The sequence below is a fragment of the Camelina sativa genome, chromosome 9, assembly GCF_030686135.1.
Source record: "Camelina sativa cultivar CO46 ecotype springtype chromosome 9, ASM3068613v1".
Lineage (NCBI taxonomy): Eukaryota > Viridiplantae > Streptophyta > Magnoliopsida > Brassicales > Brassicaceae > Camelina > Camelina sativa.
This window is the reverse complement of record NC_141888.1, coordinates 22,372,709-22,396,584: the sequence shown is the minus strand read 5'-3', so window position 1 is coordinate 22,396,584 and position 23,876 is coordinate 22,372,709. Positions and strand designations below refer to the sequence as shown.

Genomic DNA, 23,876 nt, shown 5'->3' with positions numbered 1-23,876 from the left:
CTGCAATCAGCAAAGGATTATGTAGAAGGAGGACTTGACAGTGGGTTAAAGCCTCCTGTGCTTCACGAGTGCGGTTTTCCAGATCAGAAAAGTGCTCGCGATTAAGATCCCTTAATTCCCCTTTTAGAGCCTTCAGTTTCTTAGCTAGAGAATACTTTGCTGATCCCTGAATCTGAAGAGTATGCCAAAACAAAAGAAGTCTTGGAATAAAATCTTCATGATGCAGCAGGTAGTGGTTGATCATGAAATGCCTTCGACCCCTCTGCCTCTGTCCAAAATATATAATTGCTAGACTGTGGTCTGAAAAGTCTGGTTCAGCAAAGTGAGCGTAGGAGATGGAGAATTTGTCTAACCATTCATCATTTATGAGTACTCTGTCAGTCTTTTTTGCTATGGGATTTTGATCTTGATTGTTCCACCAAGTGAACTTGTTCCCTCGGATAGTAAGATCCCGTAAACTCGCATAATGAAGACATTCTCGAAACTCTTCCATACCTTTTCGAATCCTAGTTCCTCCAGAAGAGTGTTCTGCTGGACTCAATGTTTGGTTGAAATCACCCATTACTGCCCAAGGTCTAGTGTTAATCAAGGTGTCCCTAGAGAGGGAACACATCTCCTCCCAAAGCTGTTGTCTCCTGTATCTACAGTTGACCGCATAGACAAAAGACACTACTATTTCTGAATCCTCATGAGGAAGAGAAACAATACAGGTCACCATTTGATTAGATTTGGAATGAATAGTAACTCTCACTGATTGATGCCACACAACCCAAATTCTGCCAAGCTCTGCAAACTCATAGTTAGTCTCTAACTGCCAACCCGCAAAAGTAGACTGAAAATACTTCTGAGACTTGTGCTGCCTAACACGCGTCTCAAGTAAACTACCAAAAACCGGCTTATACTGCCGTAGCCATTTTTTAAAACTTCTCCGCTTATACTATGATTAAAACCTCTAACGTTCCAACAAAAAATATCGACTTTTACCATTAACGGGATGATTTAGGTGGTGGACCCTTCCCTGCGGAAGCTTTCTTTCTGCGTTTCTCTTGCTTGGACATCACCTTGATGAAAAGTGCGTTGTCTTCCGGATTATTATCTTATTCCGACGGGGTATCAGAAGAAGAGGATTCCTCTAATGGCTCAGAGTCTGAAGAGGAAGGAGCAGAAGAGGTGGTAACACTTTTGGGAGCCCGATTCTTGTTTGTGGGATTCATACTTGAGCTGTCAAGACCAATATCCAGTTCCAGGACACCACCTAGATGAGCGGGAGGTCCCTGTTTACAGCTCGACAGGTCGTTCGAATCCTTCTTAGCTTGCTCTTTACGCCTTCTAGAGGGATTTTTCCTCTTTGGTCGAGTTATAGATTCAGCAGGAAGATTAATGATCTTCTTCCTCCGGGGACAGTCTTCAGTAGGGTGGGTTGTTGAGTTGCAACGGGTACACAGAATAGGTGCTGTCGGACATCTTTTGATAGAATGACCCACTTCATGACAGAATTCACATGTGGGAGGGAGCCAAGGGCTTGACACCTCAATCCTACAAGTTTCTCCTGACTCAAATTGGACGTTGACCGCCTCTGGTAGTGGCTTAGTGATATCAACTATGGTGAATACCTTAGCAACTTCCAGGTCAGTGAGATTGAGCGTAGTAGGATGGCAGAAAACTGGGTGGCCTACCATTCCTGCAACATGTTCGAGGGCTTCCTCGGAGAAGAATTGAGGAGGGACTCCTCTAAGTTCAATCCAGACAGGAGCTTCAGTAAGCTCAGGCATAGTAGGAGAGAGACCAGGTTCCCAGTCAGCAACAAACATACTTTGGTCCTCAATGTGCCAAACCCTCTGAGATAACACCTTACGACGAGTTTCTTCACACGATATTCGGATAAGAACCGATTTAGGTCCTTGCTTGGAAATCGTGATATCCCGTTTTTTCCGGCTCCAAATACCGTTTAGAATGGCGTATAGAGCTCCTTTGGATGGGAGATTGCCGTGGAACTGCCCAATGATGAATTCCTTCTATCTATTCTGATTTCTCTTAATTACCTCATTAGGGATCTTAACACATAGCTCCCCTGTCTCCAAGGTAAAGGGGGTCCCTTTTCTTTCCATTTTACCTGACGATCCAACGAGCATTGCTTTCCAGTTGGCTAACGCTGGGCTAGCGGTGGTATCCTTGGCCGGAGCGAGCATAGGGTCCGAATTCTGAGTTCTTGAACCACTTGAGGTCGCAGGCTTACAGATCTGGCCGACTGAGAACCTTCCAAGATGGGGTCCTTAGTTGAAACTGGGGTTACCCCCCGATTAGCGGCCGGATCTACGATGGGGGCATGGGAAGAGGGAGGGGCGATATCAGGGGGAGGAGCGGAGGCAGGTTTTGGAGGGACGAGAGTTGAGGAAGTGGAAAAGGAGGATTTGCGAGGTGAGCGTTTTTTCTTGGTCATTAGGGGGGGTTGCCGCCGCCGAGATCGGCAACGGCGGCTTAGAAGGAAAGGGTTTTGGCAATCGCCTTTTCGAGAGAGAGAAAAAGGTATTGTTTTGTCTAAAGTTTTCAGTATGTGTTGTTTATTAAGGAATCTTTGATTTTGTAAGGAAGCTTATGTAATTGGAACTGAGTTATAGAAAAAACAAATATCACATTATCTAGCTTTATTAATCTCTATATGTTCTTTATCAAGGAATCTTTTGATATTTTTTTTTTGTCGTTGGGTAATTAGAGAATCTTGAATCTAATTGGAACTGAAATTAACAAGAAGCGAATTACACATTAGCTCGGACGCGACAGTTCTCTACCTCCTTTATTTTCGAAATTATGGGATCGATTTTTTTTTGTTTTTTTTTTGTTTGGTAAAAGGTTAAGATTTATACCAAATTTTTTGTTTTCTCAGTACAAAAATAAAAAGAGAAAGCTAGAAAGGGAAACGTATACAGCCAAAATAAGAAGTTAAAAGGGAGGAAAAAGAAACTGTAGCTCCAGGTAAGGAGAGCAGACGATCACGGATTGTACGATCCACCCTGGGTTGAACCACTAGAGGAGGAGACGAGACGTTGGTGAAGAGCCTAACATTCCTTTTGCGCCAAATAAGATAGCAGGTGACTTCAAGAACGAGTTTGATGATGGTCGCAGTGTTTGGGTGCGGATGTTGCACCACTTGAAGGATCCAGGTGGAGATAGAGCTTAAACCCGCATGAGGGGATGATATAATTCTGCCTGCAAACACACTCCAAACCTCCGAAGAGTAAGCGCATTGGAAGAAAAGATGATCATGACTTTCAATCCCATTAGAACAGAGCACACAACTTGGAGAGACATTGATCCCCCAATCAGTGGTGGAGGTAGAGAAGGATTAAGGGTGTCATATGACACCCATGAAATTATAAATTTTAGTTTAGCTTTTATTAAATTAATTAATTGGTAAATGTCTATGAAACCTGTTGACACCCTTCTAAAAATTTGTTGACATCCCTCAAATAAAAATAGAACTCTCGCTACCTCTTTCATGTCTCTTTTTCTATTAAGTTTTTATATAATTTTAAGATATTAACATATGATCATTGGACATTTTTGACAAACTATTGGGCTTAGCCTTTAACAAAATCTAAATCGATTGTATTTTTGTATCATTGTATGGATAAAATGCCTTCAAAAAAAAGCTGCCTAAACATAATTATAAGTTGATTAGAAAAAAATCCCTAAAGCATCACCATCTTTAGAATGTTTCCAAAATATGAGTGAAAGTAAAATTTATTTTCAGAAATTTTTTTGTAATACCACTTTTTAATATATATTTTTTTTAAAAATATATATTACGACACTCATGAATAATTTTTCTGGCTCCGCCACTGCCCCCAATTCCTTAGCCTGTCTTTGGTAGGCAGCCTTCCCAGAAAAGCAAGCCAGGTTATAAAAGAGTAATGCGGCACTGCTTCCTTAAACTATACTGTCTTACTCCACGGTACCACAGGAGAGTGAGACCTTAGTAGCTCCCAAGTTTCTTTGGAAGAGAACTTCTGAGCGAAAGACCCTGACAGCCTTTTCCAGGGGTACATATCAGCCCCTTTGTCATCGTTTGGTGGAGATATAGATGTGAGAGTTGCCATGAATGATTGCTCAGAATCAGATCTCGCAGCCGGCATCCGCCTTTCTCCATTTCTTACTGCCTCTAATACGATAGTGTTTCCCCTTATCCGCAGTTGTCTCGGTCCATTTCCTTCTATGAAGTCAGCCAATAGACCAAGCTCGCACCAGTTATCGTACCAGAAAGAAGCGCTACGTCCATTACCAATCTCACAACGCAAAAACTCCTTTAGTCGAGGCTTGATTTTTTTTTGTTTTTTAACACGAAGTGTGAGCATTTACAAACGTCGATAGGTTTATATAAACGTATGGGTATAAAATGTTTACGTTTGTGATGATGTATGTGTGTTACAATTCTTAGTTCGTCAGTGTTACAAATATCTAACCCCGAAAATAGCCTATAAATATAATTTCACTCTGCCAAATTACCCACTTAATTTACAATGCATTGTCCACCCGAATAAATACGTATAGACTGTATAGTATATGTGAATTATTTGAATATATATCGTAAATTTAAATAATCTCGTCTTATACACCTATATGTGATTACTGTGTTGGTGTTTGAATATCGCAAACAAAGTCTGGTCCCCAATGAGAGTCAGCCTAAAGTTCGTTCGAACTAGTTAATCCAGTTGACATGGTAATGGTTGTAGATGTGTTGACTCTGACTTGATTTGCGTAGACAAAAAATAATAATGTAAAAATTACAGTCGTTACAATCTCTTAATTCGTAAAGATGATAATAAACTATAAGCTAACAAACGAAATAAGAAGTAGGACTAGCGTTAACTTGTAAACCATATTTCACAAGCTTTTGTCTATTGTAAAACACCACCGTCTCTTCTTTTTATTATTGAACCGGCACTTTAGCAAGTGCTCAAGCCCTCATAACAAAAAGAAGATCAAAGCCTTTTATCTGTTATAATTAAAAAAAAATTTGGCTCAATTTGTTTACCCTAATAATTTATTATGTGCTTATATATTAAACAAAGAAGTACGCATCTTCTTTAAGTCGACCAAAAAAAGAGAAAGAAGCAATGATCGTCGTGTTGGTGTGTCCGTGACTCCGTGTGTGTGTTTTCAATTTTTCTGCTTCACATCTTCAGTACATCAGATTCTTCAAACCAAGTAAGTTTATTTGATACAAAACTAGATTTTGTTTTATAATAATTTAAAAAAAAAAATTATATTTAGAAATAAAAATTCCAGTACATGGTTTTACTTTATGTTTACAATTTTTTTTCTAATTTTTTTCAGACAAAACAATGAATACTTTGAAAAACTACTATAAAAGAAAAGAACGATCTACACCTCAGAGTGAACTACCATCTACACCTCGCAATGAACCACCATCTCCACTTCGCAGTGAATCAGATGATATTGATTTACCTTGGGATCCTGCTGATCGAAAAAGAATAACAGATTATCATCCGAATCAAAGAGATGAGGTAATTCGAAAATACTTGATTTGAGGTCCTTGTCAACCTCGTCGGCATACTTATAAACAAACATTGATAGGAAATACATTGAGGCGATTTAACCCAGCTTGGTTTGATCAATATAGAAATTGGTTAGAGTACAGTGTGAAAAAAAAAAAGAAAAAGCTTTTTGTCTGTCTTGTTACTTGTTCAGAGATAATGCTGGTAAATGCGTAAAAAGTGATGCATTTACAGATGGATTCTGTAGGTGGAATGATTTCAAGAGTTTTTCAGGACATGTGGGAGGTGTTGATAGTTTTCACAACAATGCAGTTATAAAGTGTTAAAACTTGATGAAACAAGGTCAGTCTATTGAGCATGCTTTGCATAAACAAGACGATATTACAAAAAATGAGTATCGAATTCGGTTGAATGCTTCTGTTGATGCTTCAAGATACTTATTGCAAAAAGGATTATCTTTCCGTGGTCATGATGAATCAGAAAATTCTATCAATAGAGGAAACTTTGTGGAACTCTTGAAGTACACTGCTGATCAGAATGAAGTTGTGAGTAAGGTTATTTTAGATAATGCTCCTGGAAATAATCAGATGAAGTCTCCTAAGATTCAGAAAGATATTGTGCATTGTTTTGCAGAAGAGGTAGTCAAATATTTTATTGAAGAAATTAATCATAATGTTTTCGGTTTGCTGGTGGATGAATCTGCTGATGTTTCCGACAAAGAGCAAATGGCGGTAGTGTTTTGATTTGTTGATAAAGGTGGGATAGTCAAAGAGAGATTTATGAGTATCACACATGTGAGTGAGACTTCTGCAACTTCTTTGAAATTTTCTATTGATGATTTGTTTGCTAAATATGGATTGAGCATAAAAAGGGTGAGAGGACAAGGGTATGACGGAGCAAGTGACATGAAGGGCGAGTTCAATGGATTAAGATCATTAATTTAGAGGGAAAGCACATCAGCATATTATGTTCATTGCTTTGCTCAACAACTTCAATTAGTTGTTGTGGCAGTTGCAAAAAAACATTTTAATGTTGGCGACTTTTTTGATATGATTTCTCTGTTACTGAATGTAGTGGGAGCCTCATGCAAAAGGAAAGATATGATCCGAGAGAGTTACAGAAAAAAAATTATGGAAGAAATTAATAATGGTGAAATCAGTATAGGAACAAGAATCAAGAGATCTCTCTTCAAAGACCAGGGTATACTCGTTGGAATTCTCACTACAGAACTCTATTGCGGGTGATTCAGTTGTTTTCTTATATCATCAAGGTGCTTGAGTACATTGAGAATGAAGGCGCATATGACTTGAAAAGACGTCAAGCTCATGGTCTCCTTGATTACTTTCATAGCTTTGATTTTGTGTTTTATTTGCATATGATGATACATCTTTTAGGACTCACAGATACCTTGTCAGTGGCGCTGCAAAGAAGAGATCAAGATATTTTAAATGCTATGTCATTATTGAAATCAACTAAGAGACAACTCCAGTTGTTTAGAGATGGTGGGTGGAATTCTCTCATGACGAAAGTTTATTTGTTTTGTGAGAAACATGAGCTTGAAAAGGTTGAGATGGAGACAGATTTTGTAGACTCAAAAAGACGAAGAAAAAGACAGGAGTATCACATATGCATCATTACAAGGTCAATTGCTTATATTCTGTCTTGGATTTGCAGCTTCAAGAATTTAACGACCGCTTTAATGAGGTGAACACTGAGTTGCTTATTTGTGCTGCTTCTCTATCTCCCATCGATGCATTTACTGAGTTTGATCTCTCAAAATTGTTGAGGTTATCTGAGTTCTATCCAGATGACTTCAGTTCAGGGGAGCTCATTTCTCTTGAGCAAGAATTATGTATCTACATTGATAATGTTCGACATGATGAAAGATTTTCTAATTTGGAGAATCTTGGAGACCTTGCTAGAATATTGGTGGAAACACGAAAACATATGTCATATCCTTTGGTTTATAGGCTTTTGAAGTTGGTTTTGATTCTACCTGTTGCTACTGCAACTGTTGAGAGATGTTTTTCAGTCATGAAGATCGTAAAGACATATCGACGTAATTAATCAGATTGGACATCAATTTTTGAATGATTGTTTAGTTTGTTTTATCGAGAAAGATGTATTCAAAACTATTACAAACGAAACTGTGATGACAAGATTTTAAAACATGAAAGATCGTAGGATGCTTTTACAATTTTTTTTAACACTGTAGGATTTTTTTATTTATATTAAAGATGATTTTTTTCTTTATGTTTTGACCTGGGTTAAAAACATTTCTGGGTCGGCCACTGCCCCTCACGCTTAGGGAAACTTAAACGAGCTTACGAGGGTGCAAATAATACAATATTGATGGGCAAATCTCGACGTAATCTAACTTAATTAGCCCATATAAAGTCTTGTTTTCATTAATTACAACTGTCGAAATTAAAGTGTTAAAATTAGGAGATGAGAAGCTTAACCTCCCCAAGTGGTGAGTGTGTGTGACTGTGTTCTGTCTTTTGGCCATGCCTAAACCCTAACATGTATTGCTTGGTTTCGATTTCAATTTTTTTTTGTTTTTTTTCAAATTCTACAAACGGTAACACTTATTTAATGTAGCTCTTTTGAGATGGTGGATATTCTGACCTAATCATATAAGCTCGATCGGTAACAAAATCTCATTTGACGGAAACATTTATTTAATGTAGCTCTTTTGAGATGGTGGATGTTTGTACATTGGCATGGAGTTGTCAACTTATGTGATACATATATAGTCACATAGACTGGAACAGAAATATCGTAGGATAGATGGACGGTAAGTTTGTAAATCTTTTCGTCATATGATAAAATGGATTGCTATAATATCGCAACCCCATATGTCTTACTCGGTTGCGAACGTCATTGGCTGTGAGTACATTTTGTATGTAAACTATAAACAAAACTAGGATACAATGGACCTTGGTTACCTGATTATTTTATCTAATCTTTAATAATAAAAATTGATAGAAGATTATTGTATCAGTCAGTCGCCTTTTATTTCATCATGAAAATTATTGGCAGTGAAAATAAGATATATTTTTAAAAATATATATAAAATTTTATAGATAGAAAATTAATAAAATATATAGTAATTCCAGCTTTGTTACCATCTTTATACTAATATATACATTGCTGTATACAGCTCATGCATAAAAAGTTTTTCCAAAAGAGTTGCACATAGAGTCCACATATATTGTTAAACATATTAAGAAAAAAAGCTACTTAAAGATAAGATTATAAGAAAATCAAGAGATGTGGTGGTGAAAGGATAAAAAAATTAATTTAAAGATAAGCTTGGTAACGAGACCATTCATGCTCATTGGTAAAAATTTACTGTAATACTAATTAGTATTGATTTTCTCGTTTTTATACTATTAATTGTCAATTAACATTTTTAGCCAACATACACGTCGAATAACAACTCCTAAGATTACAGAATCACCCCCACATGTTGTAGTATTATAAATATGCCCAAGCATTTCCTCTATCACTCATCATCATCAACACTTCATCTTTCACTAATCATCCTTAGTCCTCTTAATCACTTCCAGCCTTCAAAATGAGAGCTGGAGTAATGGCTTTCTCAAACTGCCCTTCTTACAAGAAGTCCAACGAGAAATTCAATTTCAGTATCAGCAGGGAATTGCTTCTCAACCCAAACGATGTCTCAGTGGGAGAGATGATTGGAGAAGGAGGCTACTCCATCTTATACAAAGGATTGTATGTCCCATCTCTCTCTTACTTTAATTAAAAGTTATAACTTATTTCGTATGTTCTTTATAATGATTTTATAGGCTCAGAAACCGATTTCCCGTTGTTGTGAAGATAATGCAACCAAGTGACAAAAAGAAGTTTCAAAATGAAGTCCTGTTACTATCCAAGATGAGAGATGCCAACATTGTGAAGGTAAAAAATGAAAAAATTTATTAGTTATGTTGGTGTTTTATCATTATAATAGTGAGAAATTAAACATGGTTTTTGGTGATGGTATAGTTTGTTGGAGCTTGCATAGAGCCGCAACTGATGATAGTTATCGAACTCATGGAAGGCGACACTCTTCAGAAGTTCATGTGGAGTTCTCAGCCGAAACCTCTTGATCTATACTGTATTATACTTGAATGTTGCTGGGCACATGATTCAGATGCAAGTCCTGAGTTCAAGGAAATTAGGCTCTTGTTGACAATCCTGTTAACAGTTTTGACCTCAGATGGTAGTATTGACACACCACATTTATCGGATGAGGAAGCTTATGACAGTGATATCGATGAGGATTCGGAGACCCCTCCTAAGGAGAAGAAGAAGAAAAAAGTACTGGTGAAGATGATGCGTCCTTTCGTTAAGATGTTTAGGGCTTGTTACAAGCCATGATCATGTTATTGTGTTTTCCATAAAAATAATAGAAAGGGGGTACTCTTCTTGACCTAAGTATTTAAACCCTCTCTTAGGCTTTTGTTTCTCCTTAGACTTGAATGAAAATAAAACTTTTTTCAAGAGCGTTTCTTGATCTTATCTCATCCTTTCTCTAGTTCAATCCGGGATTGTTCTAAGGAAGAACCCAAACAACCTCAAACCGGGTTTGCCATTGTTAGCGAACGTATCAAGAGGAGAGCCAAATCTCTTGTGTCGTCATTCAATCCATTTTCTTCTCCATCGTTCTATCTCTTATCGCTTCCACCATCGCATCTTACCATAACCACACTTAGCCATTTTCGCATCCGTTCGTTCGTATCGCATCCGTCCGACCGATAGAGGCTTCATGACCGTTCTATCAAACGGCTCGTTGAAATCTCGTCAAACTTCATTTCTCTCATTTGAATCTACCCTAGATTCAAAACCTCAAGCCTTGTCCGAGGAAAGTTCCGCGCCTTTCGTTGTGTCCGAAGACGCTCCCTCCGACTGTTCCGCATCGGCGACCATCGGTCACATCAGCTTGGCACCAAAGCTTCAAAAGCTCCTACGAGGTTTTTTCGTTCTAAAACTCTTCCCTTTTGTTAAAAATTTCGATCTTTAGGTTGTTTGATAGTCTAGTATGCATCATCTTGTCTCGCGTGTTCCGTTTTGTCATTTGGTTTAATTTGGTGCATGTTTGGTGTTGTTAATTGTTTGTCTAGGTTGTTTAGCGTTTGTTCTGTTCATCCTTGTGTTCATATTTGTTCTTGCATGAACACTTTTAGATCGATAAAGTTAGGATTGCATTTTGTTTCCGCGTTTTTGTTCTTGACCATAAAGCATTTCTTCTCGTGTAGTACTTTTGCTTTTGCTTTTTGTTTTGGTCATAGGTTTAAATTGTGTGAGCTGTCCTCAATCATTGGTGACGAAATAAAATCTATTGTGTGGTCCTATTGAACGTTTGGTTCTCACGCGTTTGTGTTATTTTTGCTTTTGTCTTGCGAGGTTTAAATTCAAACCCAAGCCGCGTAGAGAAGCTACACGTCACCATAGACCGTACGGACGATGGCCGAAGAACCACCTCCAGCACCACCCGAGATAGGAGTCACCCTCGCCGCGTTACGAACCGGCATATAACAACTTGCGGAGCATTTAACAAGAATCGAACTGTTAAACCCTCCCCGAGAAGATCCTTTGCCCGCAAGGTGACCACGAAAAGAGCCGGCGAGCGACCAGTCCAATGAGGACTTTGAACCGCGGCCTAGACGACGTCAGCGACATGACGATCCGTACGAAGAAGCCCCAAGGCACCACGAACCAGCTCATAAAATGATCGCACTGACGTTCGCTGGTAAATCCGACCCGGAAGCTTACCTCCATTGAGAAAGCCGCATGGAGCATCTATACTCGTGTCACGCCTACCCGGAGCTGCGCAAGGTTCAATACGCCGTAGCTGAGTTCACCAATCACGCTCTCACCTGGTGGGATCACCTCGAATCTGAGCAGCGCCGCAACCGAGAACGACCTATCACCGTTTGGGAAGTCCTCAAGGTCGAGATGCGACGGCGCTAGCTGCCTCTGTTCTACCACCGTGAGCTCCAGAAGAAGTTCCGGAGGCTAACTCACGGCGCACGCCCCGTTGAAGAGTATTTCGAGGAGTTTGAGCACTTGCGCAACCGATTTCAAGTCAACGACTCCGAAGAGTCACTCATGGCTCAGTTCTTGGACGGGTTACAAGAGCGCATTGCGCACAAGGTTGAGCGCCTGCCCTATCAAATCTTTGAAGAATTGTTGCATCTCTCGGTGCAGATTGAAAGTCAAATCAAGAAGAAGAACGCCTCCGCGACTCGCACCAGAACGCAAGGAGCTCTAACTTGGTCTCCCAACGCGTCGCCATCAAACCGGCTCCAAGAGAGGCCGAAGCCGACCAATGCTGACACACGGTTCAAACCAAAAGAGCCGGCCACCAATGAGCGCCAAGACCCACGACGCAACACTACCGACGTCCAGAGCCGCGACATTATTTGTTTCAAGTGTCAAGGGAGAGGCCATTGCGCTCACGAGTGCCCGAACGCACACACAATGATCCTTACTGAAGCCGGCGAGTTCGAGTCCGACGATGAAGCGACCGAGGAGAATGTTCGAGGAGAGGCTGAACTGGAAGAAGCCGTAGCTGAGCCTGACGTCGGAGAGCTTCTGATGATTCACCGCATCCTCAATAGAAGTGTGGCGACCGCCAACGACGCAAGCCAGCGCGATAACATCTTCCACAATCGGTGCATTGTAAGTGGGAAGATTTGCGGCTTGATTATAGACGGTGGATCTTACACCAATGTTGCAAGCTCCAGTCTAGTCAAGAAACTTTCTCTTGAGACCACAAATCACCCTCGTACCTATCATTTAAAATGGTTGAATGACAAGACCGTGATCCATGTAAAGGAACAGGTCAAGGTCTCGTTTAGTATCGGTCCGTATAAGGACCAAGTCCTATGCGACGTGGTGCCTATGCAAGCTACCCACCTCTTATTGGGGAGACCATGGCAATTTGATAAGCAAACCACGCATTGCGGCCACACAAATCAATATTTCTTCGTTCATGACAACAAATGTATTTGCTTGAAACCCTTGAGCCCCACGCAAGTTCATGAAATGCAAAGTAGGTTGTCAAAAGACTCGGACGATAAAAAGAACTTTTTAGTTCAATATGGTGATGTTAGGAAGTCCATTAGGGACTCTGGCCAAGTGTTATTGATGGTCTTTCGAGATTTATTGCTTAGAGGCCTTGAAGGATCGATAGACGCCCTACCGGAGGTGATTTGCGACGTCCTTAGACGCTTCGCCGACGTGTTCCCCGAAGAGCTTCCTGAAGGCCTACCATCGGTCAGAGGCATTGAGCACCAAATTGATCTCGTTCCAGGCGCACAGCTTCCTAACCGGCCAGCCTACCGAGTCAACCCCGAGGAGGCGAAGGAGCTCGAGCGCCAAGTAGCGGAGCTTATGTCACAAGGATACGTCTGGGAGAGTTTGAGCCCATGCGCCGTACCAGTCTTGCTCGTGTCTAAGAATGATGGATCGTGGCGCATGTGTGTTGACTGCCGAGCCGTCAACAATATCATCGTCAACTATAGGCATCCCATACCGCGCCTTGATGATATGCTCGACGAACTAAGTGGCGCCAACGTCTTCTCAAAGATCAACTTGAAGAGTGGCTACCATCAAGTTCGCATGAAGGAGGGCGATGAATGGAAGACAGCCTTCAAAACGAAACAAGGTTTGTACGAATGGTTGGTAATGCCATTCGGTCTTTCTAACGCTCCTTCTACATTTTTGCGACTCATGAACCATGTTTTAAGGCTGTTTATCAATTAAGTTTGTAATGTTTTACTTTGATGACATCCTCATGTATAGTTCTAGTCTGTCCGATCATGTTAAACATTTAGAATCAGTCTTGTTTACTCTCCGCGAAGAGCAACTGTATGCCAACTTGAAAAAGTGCATCTTTGCTGCTGATGAATTAGTCTTTCTAGGCTTTGTTGTGAGTTCGCAGGGTCTCAAGGTTGATGGAGAGAAGATACGCACGATAGAGGAGTGGCCCACGCCAACAAGCATCACGTAAGTTCGATCGTTCCACGGTCTCGCAAGTTTTTACCGGAGGTTCATGAAGGACTTCAGTACGATCGCGCGCCTCTCACCGCCGTGATCAAGAAGAATCAAGAGTTTAAGTGGGGAGAAGAGCAAGACCGTGCGTTCACCGAGCTCAAGAGACGCCTCACGCAAGCCCCTTTGCTCACCTTGTCTGACTTCAACAAAGCATTTGAGGTCGAGTGCGATGCTTCGGGAGTTGGGATCGGAGCAGTTCTTACTCAAGGAGGCCGGCCCGTGGCGTATTTCAGTGAGAAGCTTAGTGGTGCAGCGCTCAATTACCCGACTTATGACAAGGAACTATACGCCCTCGTCCGCGTAATGGAGGTTTGGCAACATTACTTGTTGGCGAGAGAGTTCGTGATTCACACCGATCACGAAACGTTGAAGCATCTTCGCGGCCAAACCAACTTGAAGAGAAGACACGCAAAGTGGTTGGAGTTCGTAGAGTCATTCCCTTACGTCATCAAGTACAAGAAGGGGAAAGAAAACGTGGTGGCTGATGCTTTGTCAAGGAGGCACGCTCTCATCACCACCATGGACGCTCGTGTGTTGGGTTTCAAAAGCATCAAGGATGCACACGCTGGAGACGCTGAGTTTGGTGACTGTTTCCAGAATCATGGGAAGGGAATCTACACCAAATTCTATCTTCATGAAGGGTTTCTGTTCAGAGGGCGATGGTTGTGTATACCGAATGGTTCTATCCGAGAGTTGCTTGTGCGAGAAGCCCACAGTGGAGGTTTATCAGGTCATTTCTGCATCACTAAGACATTGGTCGTGCTTCGAGAGCATTTCTACTGGCCAAAGATGCACAGTATGGTGGAGAAGCACTGCGGTCGTTGCATCGTGTGTCGCGCCTCCAAATCAACAACACATCCTCACGGCCTCTACATGTATTGCCGGTGTCCTCAGCGCCCTGGACTGATTTGTCAATGGATTTCATCCTCGGCCTACCTCTCTTGGCGCATAAGGATAGCATAATAGTTGTTGTGGACAGGTTCTCGAAGATGGCGCACTTCATACCGTGCAACAAAAGCAATGACGCTGTGCAATTGGCGAACTTGTTTTTCAGTCAAGTGATCAGGCTACACGGCATGCCCCGCACCATTATATCCGACCGAGATCCCAAGTTTCTTGGTCAATTCTGGCGCGCCATATGGAGGAAACTCGGAACAAAGGTCCTCTACTCCACCGCCGCACACCCACAAACCAACGGCCAAACGGAGGTTGTCAACCGATCAATAGGCGCCTTGCTCAGAACGGCGATCGCTAGCAACAAGGGTTCCTGGCTCGAATGCATTCCCATCATAGAGTTCGCCTACAACCAAGCCGTGCACTCGTCTACGAAGAAGTCTCCTTTTGAAGTCGCCTATGGGTTCAAGCCTCTTACACCATTGGACCTTCTTCCTCTACCACCAAACGAGACCGAGAACCAAGACGGAGCCGCAAGAGCAGAGCTAGTCAAGAATCTACAAGAGGAGGTTCGAGCCAACATCGAGAGGAGAAACGAGCAGTACGCACGCTTCTTAAACCGAGGACGCAAACCGATGTTGTTCAAGCCTGGCGTCTGGGTGTGGCTTCACTTAAGACCGGAACGGTTCTAGCAGAAGCGCAAGGATAAACTCAGCCCCAAGGAGACGGACCATTCAGGATAGTTGAAAAGATCAATGATAATGCCTACCGACTCGAGCTTCCAGGTGAGTATACCACATCAACTTCTTTCAATGTCACTGACCTCGTTCCATTTGATGTAGGTGAAGATGGAGATGTTTTGGGGACAAAACCTTTTCAAGAGGGAGGGAATGATGTGATCGCAGGACTGGAGCTCGACCAAGATGACCAAGACACGCTGGACGCAACCGTGACGCCTGACCAAGACGCATCGAACGCGGCCAAGACGCCTACTTCGGACGCGGCCAAGGCACCAACGATCCTCCCGGGAGCCACAACACGATCAAGTAGCTCAACAAAGGCGGCCAAGCAACGGATCAATCTCTTCGTCCGATCATTCGTCCAGCGCCAACCGCCCCATGAAGACCTCGAAGGTTCAATTCGTTTGGTCTTCACTCTTACCCAAGAGTGAAGACATCAAAGTCACTTAAGCAAGGATGTGTACTCTTTTCTCTTACTCCGGGTTTTTCCCATTGGGTTTATCGGAGAAGGTTTTAACGAGGCATTGAGCTTGGTGCACAACGCCCTAAGGCTAATTCGATTCTCGCGTCAAGGCCAAGACGGTTATCCTCCTTCCTCTTATCTTTTGGTTTAAATTGAACATTGGAATATTCCTTTTGGACCGTTGAGAGTTTTATGTTGAAAGTCTTAGAGGTGACGTGTTCCATTTACAAGGAGAACACGTCTAAGGACAAGTGTGCGGATCAATATGAATCCGCGTGTCCCTAAGCCCTCTCTTGACCTAAGTATTTAAACCCTCGCTTAGGCCTTTGTTTCTCCTTAGACTTGAATGAAAATAAAACTTTTCTCAAGAGCGATTCTTGATCTTGTCTCATCCTTTCTCTAGTTCAATCCGGGATTGTTCTAAGGAAGAACCCTAACAACCTCAAACCAGGTTTGCTGTTGTTAGCGACTGTATCAAGAGGAGAGCCAAACCTCTTGTGTCGTCATTCAATCCATTTTCTTCTCCATCGTTCTATCTCTTATCGCTTCCACCATCGCATCTTACCATAACCACACTTAGCCGTTTTTGCATCCGTTCGTTCGTATCGCATCCGTCCGACCGATAGAGGCTTCACGACCGTTCTCTCAAATGGCTCGTTGGAATCTCGTCAAACTTTGTTTCTCTCGTTTGAATCTACCCTAGATTCAAAACCTCAAGCCTTGTCTGAGGAAAGTTCCGCGCCTTTCTTTCTGTCCAAAGATGCTCCCTCCGACCGTTCCGCATCCGCGACCATCGGTCACATCGATAGTGGTCACCATAAATAAGCTGAATAAATCACAAGTTGATATTGGTACAATTTAACATTTTTCATTAGAATTAGTAACCTAATAGTAAATAACAAAATATTGTTCAAGGTACTCAATTGTCAACAAAGGAAGAAGCACACAATCCTTTGTTATATAGTGGAGTACCTTTTAACAATCCTTTGCCAAGATTTTATTTCAAAACATCTTTCCTCACTCCGTCAAAGGAAGAAACCATTCAAAGCGCCTTGTTATGTATTCTTTTTCTTATAAGATGGCTAAAATTACAACTCAACATTAGATTTTAATCCGTGGTACACCGTAGACATATAATTTTAATTATAATTTATATTTTATGTTGTATCTATTTGTTAAATATTGGATGTTTTGTAAATAAAGAAATAACTCAATTGTCCGGCTAATTATTTATATTATTTTTTAACTCACAATACACTTCATGAACATTAAATCATTAGGAAAAATTTTTTTTGTTTAGTGTTCGAGATTCTATTTTGATTTTTAATTATTATAACAAAAAATAAGGGATCTAAATTTATAATCAGTAATTTATACGCTGTGATTATGTCACATTTTTCCTAATGATTTAATTATTTTACACTATCTTAATTAAATCAACTTGATTTTATGTCAAATATTATAATATTAGTAGTGTTGATAAATAATTAAATGAAGATTTAACCCGTGTTACCACAAATTTAATAATATTTTATCAATTTAACATGTCCTCTTTATAACTAATCTACTATATAACCACATTATATAGTATTTTCGACTTTTTTAATTTTACATATTCGTAATAATTAAAATTTTTATTAAGTTTATATATGTTAATTATAATATTTAAATAAATGTCAATCGAAGTTTTTCTTATGTTAATAATCAAAACTCACAGGTTTTGGAAAACAGAATGGAATCAAATTGTTGTTTTCTTTGTTTGCAAAGGATTCACATATAGAACATCTTCAAAACACAACAGAATGTGTGATTAAATATATGATAGTTTCTATTTCCATATTGATTGCTTTATTTTTTAGTTGGAATAAAATGTAAAATATTTAGGAAACAAAATCTGGAGTAATGTTAATTTTAGAAAATATTTAGGGGTTAATATTGTAAATAAATTTTTAAATAAACAAAAGTAAAAAAGCATAACACAAAATGTACTTAAAAAATGTTAATATAAATTTATCACTGATGCAAATAATTTATAGATGATGGAATTTTTTTTCTTTTTTTTTTTACATAGGGTCAAAGACCAAGCTTTAGGAATATTGCGGAAATGTATCTATCCTAAGTATATCACTCAAATGTGCCGAACGAGCTAAAATCTCATAACACCCTTTCTATCAAAACAAATTCTCAAAACTCCCTCAATGGTAAAAGGACAATATTACCCTTAATGAAGATTGTTTTAGGTTAAATATAATTAAATAAGTAATTGTTCAACGAAAAACACAGTAGCTTAGTGGTTGTGAGCTCCATGCGCACGCGCGCGCGCCCAGGGTTCGAATCCCACTATGCGCGGTACAACTGGTACAACTAGGGTGCAACTGGTACAACTAGGAGATATATGGTACAACTATGCGAGGTGCAACTGGTACAACTATGGTGCAACTGGTACAACTAGGGGATATATGGTACAACTATGCAAGGTGCAACTAGGAGATATATGGTACAACTATTCTTTAAAAATTGTTAGAGGGGTAGTTTCGTCCTTTCGTTAAAAAAAGGGGTAGTGAGATTAAGTGGGGGTAATGCAGAGATGAATTTCTGGTATAGGGACACTAGAGATGAATTCTCCTTTAAGGGGATTACTATTATCTTAACCTTTTTTTGTTGTACACCGAACTTTTATATTAAATCAAAAAATGTTTCCCTTATACAAACTTAAACATAGCTTCGCAACAGAGTCAGCCAGTGGTGGATCTAGGAATTATTTTTATCGGGGTCAAAACATAACTAAAACTTTTTTTTATATAAATATAAAAACATCTTACAAAACTATTCTAAGAGTTTTAAAATCCGGAAATCTCTTTTTCACAGTTTCATTTGTAATAGATAAAAAATACATCTTTTTCGATAAAAAAAACTAAACAGTCATTCAAAAACTGATCTACAATCTGATTGCGTTGATGAGTTTTCACAATCTTCATCGCTAAAAAGCATCTCTCAACAGTTACAGTAGCAACAGACAAAATCAAAAACAACTTCAACAGTCCAAACACCAAAGAATGTGACATATATATATATATATATATATTACTAAATATATGTATACTAAATTTTTACTAAACTAATATATGTATTACTAATTTTAAAAAAAATTAATGAGAAGTCAATTGACCCCACACCCTTGTACGTGGATCTGCCCTTGGAGTCAGCTAACACATTTGCTGCTCGTGGGATATAACGACAGGTAAAACTAAGAAAACTATCTGCTCCCAACAGGATATCCGATAATACACCATGAACTTCCAAAAGAATTGATCGAGAGTTGATAGTTCCAACTAATTGTAGACAATCCGATTCAAGATAAAAATGCTTGACTCCCATTCTGATCGCATCCTGAATTGCAGCTCTGCATGCAAGGCTTTCCGCCATTAGAGCTGAAGATACATTCTTACAAATAACAGAATGTTGAGTGAGAACACCAGACGATAAGAAGGTTCTTGTCCAACCAAGCCCCGCAACTCTTAGCTCTGCCCTCCAAGCGGCATCTGAGGGTACTAGCCATACTTACCCCCGGCACTCGAATGGGCTCTGGAGTAGTTCACTTTTTGTCTGGGACATGAAGAAACTAGAGAGAGTTTCTGGAATGAAAACCACTCCTTGGCATCCGCAATAGCTTTTGTCATGGTCTCTTGTGCAATAAACAAGCGATCACTGAAGACACTTTGATTTCTTGATTTACAAAGATTCCATCAGACCCACGGTGCCAAAGGACCTGCACTGATCCCAACGGTGGGAGGCAAATTTGGAAATTTGCCAACTTCAGACCATTTCTTACGTTTTCCACCTGAATACAGGGAAGTACCTGCTTAAAAGGCGCAACTCGCCAAACATCTTGTACAAAAAGACATGTGAAAAGTAAATGCACAATAGATTCAGATTCTTTACACCGGGGACAGGCTACATCAGTGTTAACATGTCTTTCCGCGAGATTTTGCTTTGTGGGTAAAGCCCCCAGAAGAGCCTTCAAGAGGAAAAGCTTAATCTTAGGCGCTGTAACAACAGACCAGACCTCAGCAATCCAATCTACTACTCCTAGATGCTGTCCCGGCACCAAGCTTTAGGAATATCGCGGAAATGTCTCTATCCTAAGTATATCACTCAAATGGGATTACTATTATCTTAACCTTGAAACCAATATTAAGTAGTAGATTGTTTGATGTTGTGATTGGATGGTGCTTTAGAGTCGGTAGTTTTAAAAAATGAAGTCACAGCCCAAAAATTTTAAAAGAAATTATATTGGCTGTGAGAAACAAGTCTTTTTCTTACCATTTTTCTTGTTACAAATTGAATAGAAACTGAACTTCATAGTCTTTTTTCTCATGAACTCTTAATAACTCTTAAGTATTATCTATTGGAACAAAAAAAACACTTCCGCTTTATTATCTACAGAAATTGAGTAAAATATATTTTTTTAAATTTTAAATAATATAAGGTCAACATATATATATATAGTAACAGCTAAAAAAAGGGGAAAAATTATGGACATATATGCAAAAAAATACTTAAAAGATAAGATTATATGAAAATCATGACATGTGGTGATAAACAAATGGAGAAATTTGAATTACAAAAGAGAAAGAATCTTTTAAGTAATAGTTTTCATTTTTCATTCTTTCCCCTTCCAAGTTTGAATTATGGGAAAAATGTCATTAAAATCCCCAAGTCTACATTTTCGTTGATTTAAATCCCAAACTCTGCTTTTGGAGGAAAAAAACACCAATTATTTGTTGATTTCCAAATAAATCGCAAACTCTTGTTGACCTAGCCTTTTGAGGCACAACATTAAGTGGTCAAACGGAAAAATTAAACGGGGTTAATTATCTGTTAACGAGATCCGTTAATAGCAAAACGACGCTGTTTATAACACCCTAAAACCCCCAAATTAAGAAATCGATTCTCAATTCTCTCAATTCACAAACCCTAATCGATCTCAATTTATCTTTTTTTCTTTAATTTCAATTTTCTTCTTCGGTTTCTCTCTTCTTCTTCGAGTTGACGAGATGAGTTCTAGCTCAAAGACATCGGTGGTAGCTTCGTTCGACCGTGGAGTGCCATTGAAGTTTGTTTGTGGAGCCGGTGTAACGATCTTTACATCGAGAACTGAAGAGAATCTTGGTCGACCGTTCTTCCGGTGTATAACAAAAAGAGATCTGGAATCTTCTCGTCATCGAAGATATCATGTTCGACTAGGGTTAGATCGATTAGGGTTTGTGAATTGGAGATATTGAGAATTGATTTCTCAATTTGGGGGGTTTTAGGATGTTATAAACAGCGTCATTTTGCTATTAACGGATCTCGTTAACAGATAATTAACTCCGTTTAACTTTTCTGTTTGACCACTTAACGGTGTGCCTCAAAAAGCTAAGTCAACGAGAGTTTGCAATTTATTTGGAAGTCAATAAATAATTAGTGTTTTTTTCCTCCAAAAACAGAGTTCGGGATTTAAATCAACGAAAATGTAGACTTGGGGATTTTAATGACATTTTTCCCTTTGAATTATCAATTATAACAAAGAAATATTCCATTTTTTTATTTCGTCTAATCACATTTTTGGCGTAGTAAAGACTAATGAAATTACATGAGTATCCATCCATCCCCATCACTCCTCACTTCAAGTCATGAAAATGAAATCTCAAATGTACCAGCGAGTCCCAACAATGTCCACAGCCTCTTCAATGATGCTTTACCCGAACTATCCTTTTCTCATGTCATCATTTGGCCGCTCAGATGACCGTTGTGAGTCTGACGAGCAATTCAATTTCACTAGGATGTCGTGATGGGACATATGATTGGAGAAGGAGACAAGGCCACGTCTACAAAGGAATGTGAGTTTCACCCCTCTCTTTTAAAAATATATTTTTTAAATAAAAGATCACGATATTGCTAATATTATATACACAAATCAGAGCTGTTTGTAATATATACAACTCTACATTTAATAGATGCAACTTTCTAAAGAGACGTTACCATATAATCTTTTTGTCAAAAGAATAATTAAATAATATTTTTTAATGAAAAGTCACGATAAAAAGACGCAACTGAATTTTTTAATAAAAAGTCACAATTTTTTGAATAAAAAATGTCACGATGAAAAGACGCAATTGTTCTTTGTATTTATTCATGCTAATATTATATACAAAAATCTCAACTGTTTGTAAAAGACACAACTCTACATTCAACAGATGCAACTTTCTAAAGAGACGTAACTATATAATTTTTTTGTCAAAAGAATAATTAAATAATATTTTTTTTGAATGAAAATTCACGATGAAAAGATGCAACTGAATTTTTTTAATGAAAAGTCACAATTTTTTTTAATAAAAGATCAAGATGAAAAGATGCAATTGTTCTTCCCATTTATTCATATTGCTAATCTTATATACAAATGTCTTCGTATTTATTCATATTGTTAATATTATATACTTTCGCATTTATTCATATTGCTAATATTATATACAAAAGTCACAACTGTTTGTAAGAGACACAGCTCTACATTCAACAGATACAACTTTCTAAAGAGACGCAACCATATAATTTTTTTGTCAAAAGAATAATTAAATAAATTTTTTTTAATGAAAAGTCACGATGAAAAGATGCAACTGAATTTTTTTTAATGAAAAGTCACGATGAAAAGATGTGATTGTTCTTCGCATTTATTCAGATTGCTATTATTATATACATTAGACATCTCTAGGTGATATGGGAAACAAATAAATGTATGTAGATAGAAATTTGAAAGAATACCTCAAACGACCTATCGTCTTTTAGATAATTTTTTTTGTCCTATTTTTTTTGTTTTTTGTCAATCTTGCTCTAAGATTAAATCACTTTATTTAATCTTGAAAATAAATTTCAAATTATTTTGGTGGAACAGACGGAAAAATAAAAGAGCAACTTTGGTAGATGACTATGTCATTTTGTAAAATAGAGAAAATATCATAGTGGCAGAAAAACTTAGTAAATAACGTTTTCTGGGGGGCTGAAAAATCGAAACAATCCTCGGCGAGTAGGCGGGAGTAAAGGTGCCCCACCAGTAGGTTATCCTATATAGGGAACAACTTTGGTAGGAGGTAATGATGACTGATATAAATTAAAATAACTTGTTACAACAACCGTTGTTTGGTTGTAATTTTTTTGGAGATAAACTGAGTATAAGCAGATGACACCTACGAATATTATTTACGATTCCCTTCTAAACGCATATTGTAGATTGTGCATAACTCATGCTTTGACGTAATAATTGATCGAGTGATTATGCAATGGCTTGATTTATTCCTGTACATGTAATACTAGTACGCATGCATTCGTGAAACTCCATTCCTGGAAATAACATATGTATGTCGTAGAACACTCACATGTACCCTACGTTATGCATTTGTGGGTTTCCGTTGTCCCTGTTCCAGGTTCTTTTGTACAAGTTTGACATACAGGTTCTTCGATATATGGAAAACGTTAACGGACCGCTAGTGGTGGTTACGGAAGGAAGTTTTAATCAAGTAAGCCCATGGGCCAAAAAATGATTCTCGAGGAAGATCAATTAAAAACTGGTCCGATTGATAAACCAAATTTGGAAGATCAAACAAAAATAACACGCAATTTTATAAGAACCCACGAATCATGACATCACAATTTGAGTTGCTCCAAAAGTCGTCCACTATACGGTCGACATGACACATTAAGGAGAGAAAAAACCTATCGGTGATACGTATCTAAGACATTTAATGCAGATGCATAGCCAGTAGCAGCTAGGACAGTAGCATTAGGAGGAAAACATTTTGGACTATCAATATATAGTATAATAACATGGGTTAATCTCATACAACAGAAACGCAAATTTGTATCCTGGCCACACGTGTATCGAAGGCAGCTAATACTCGCTAAGAAAAACATTGAAATACGCGGATGGTGTATGACTATCTCAAAAAATATCATGGTGCAGAAAGGTTAAACATTGACACTTTGACATGACAGCCGCTTTGCTGTGTAAACCTTCCTATCGCATCCCTCGGTTTATGGGGGGGAATAATGAGGATTCGAAAATCTAAAATATGTGGACACTAGCCCCACATACACTATTCAGCAAAATATCTGAGTAAATATTGTAGCCCTAAAGTGGTTCTGCCTCGTTGACATATA

The 23,876-nt window shown here is 39.0% G+C and overlaps 2 protein-coding genes and 1 pseudogene across 4 annotated transcripts; 2 read left to right on the top strand and 1 right to left on the bottom strand.

The window, feature by feature from the left end:
- Positions 1-3,932: 3,932 nt before the first annotated feature.
- On the bottom strand, positions 3,933-4,352 carry LOC147938529 (uncharacterized). The gene has a single exon (XM_087465669.1). The coding sequence runs from the start codon at positions 4,350-4,352 to the stop codon at positions 3,933-3,935; it is 420 nt and encodes a 139-aa protein (XP_087321795.1).
- A 990-nt stretch (positions 4,353-5,342) lies between these two features.
- On the top strand, positions 5,343-7,583 carry LOC104715532 (uncharacterized; annotated as a pseudogene).
- A 1,380-nt stretch (positions 7,584-8,963) lies between these two features.
- LOC147938528 (putative wall-associated receptor kinase-like 16) lies at positions 8,964-10,028 on the top strand. 3 transcript variants are annotated; one of them, XM_087467680.1, is made up of 3 exons: positions 8,964-9,257; positions 9,363-9,443; positions 9,531-10,028. In XM_087467680.1, the coding sequence occupies exons 2-3, from the start codon at positions 9,366-9,368 to the stop codon at positions 9,903-9,905; spliced, it is 453 nt and encodes a 150-aa protein (XP_087323806.1). In that variant the 5' UTR covers positions 8,964-9,257; positions 9,363-9,365; the 3' UTR covers positions 9,906-10,028. The 3 variants fall into 3 exon arrangements, with proteins under 3 accessions (XP_087323806.1, XP_087323805.1, XP_087323804.1); XM_087467679.1 differs by having other exon boundaries at positions 9,003-9,257; positions 9,338-9,443; XM_087467678.1 differs by having other exon boundaries at positions 9,008-9,257; positions 9,332-9,443.
- The last annotated feature ends 13,848 nt before the right edge of the window (positions 10,029-23,876 follow it).

Coding starts and splice junctions, on each gene's coding strand:
- LOC147938529 (XM_087465669.1), bottom strand. CDS start 4,352: ATGCTCACACTTCGTGTTAAAAAACAAAAAAAAATCAAGCCTCGACTA.
- LOC147938528 (XM_087467678.1), top strand. CDS start 9,097: ATGAGAGCTGGAGTAATGGCTTTCTCAAACTGCCCTTCTTACAAGAAG. Junction 9,258..9,331: donor TCCATCTTATACAAAGGATT/GTATGTCCCATC, acceptor ATGATTTTATAG/GCTCAGAAACCGATTTCCCG. Junction 9,444..9,530: donor GAGATGCCAACATTGTGAAG/GTAAAAAATGAA, acceptor GTGATGGTATAG/TTTGTTGGAGCTTGCATAGA.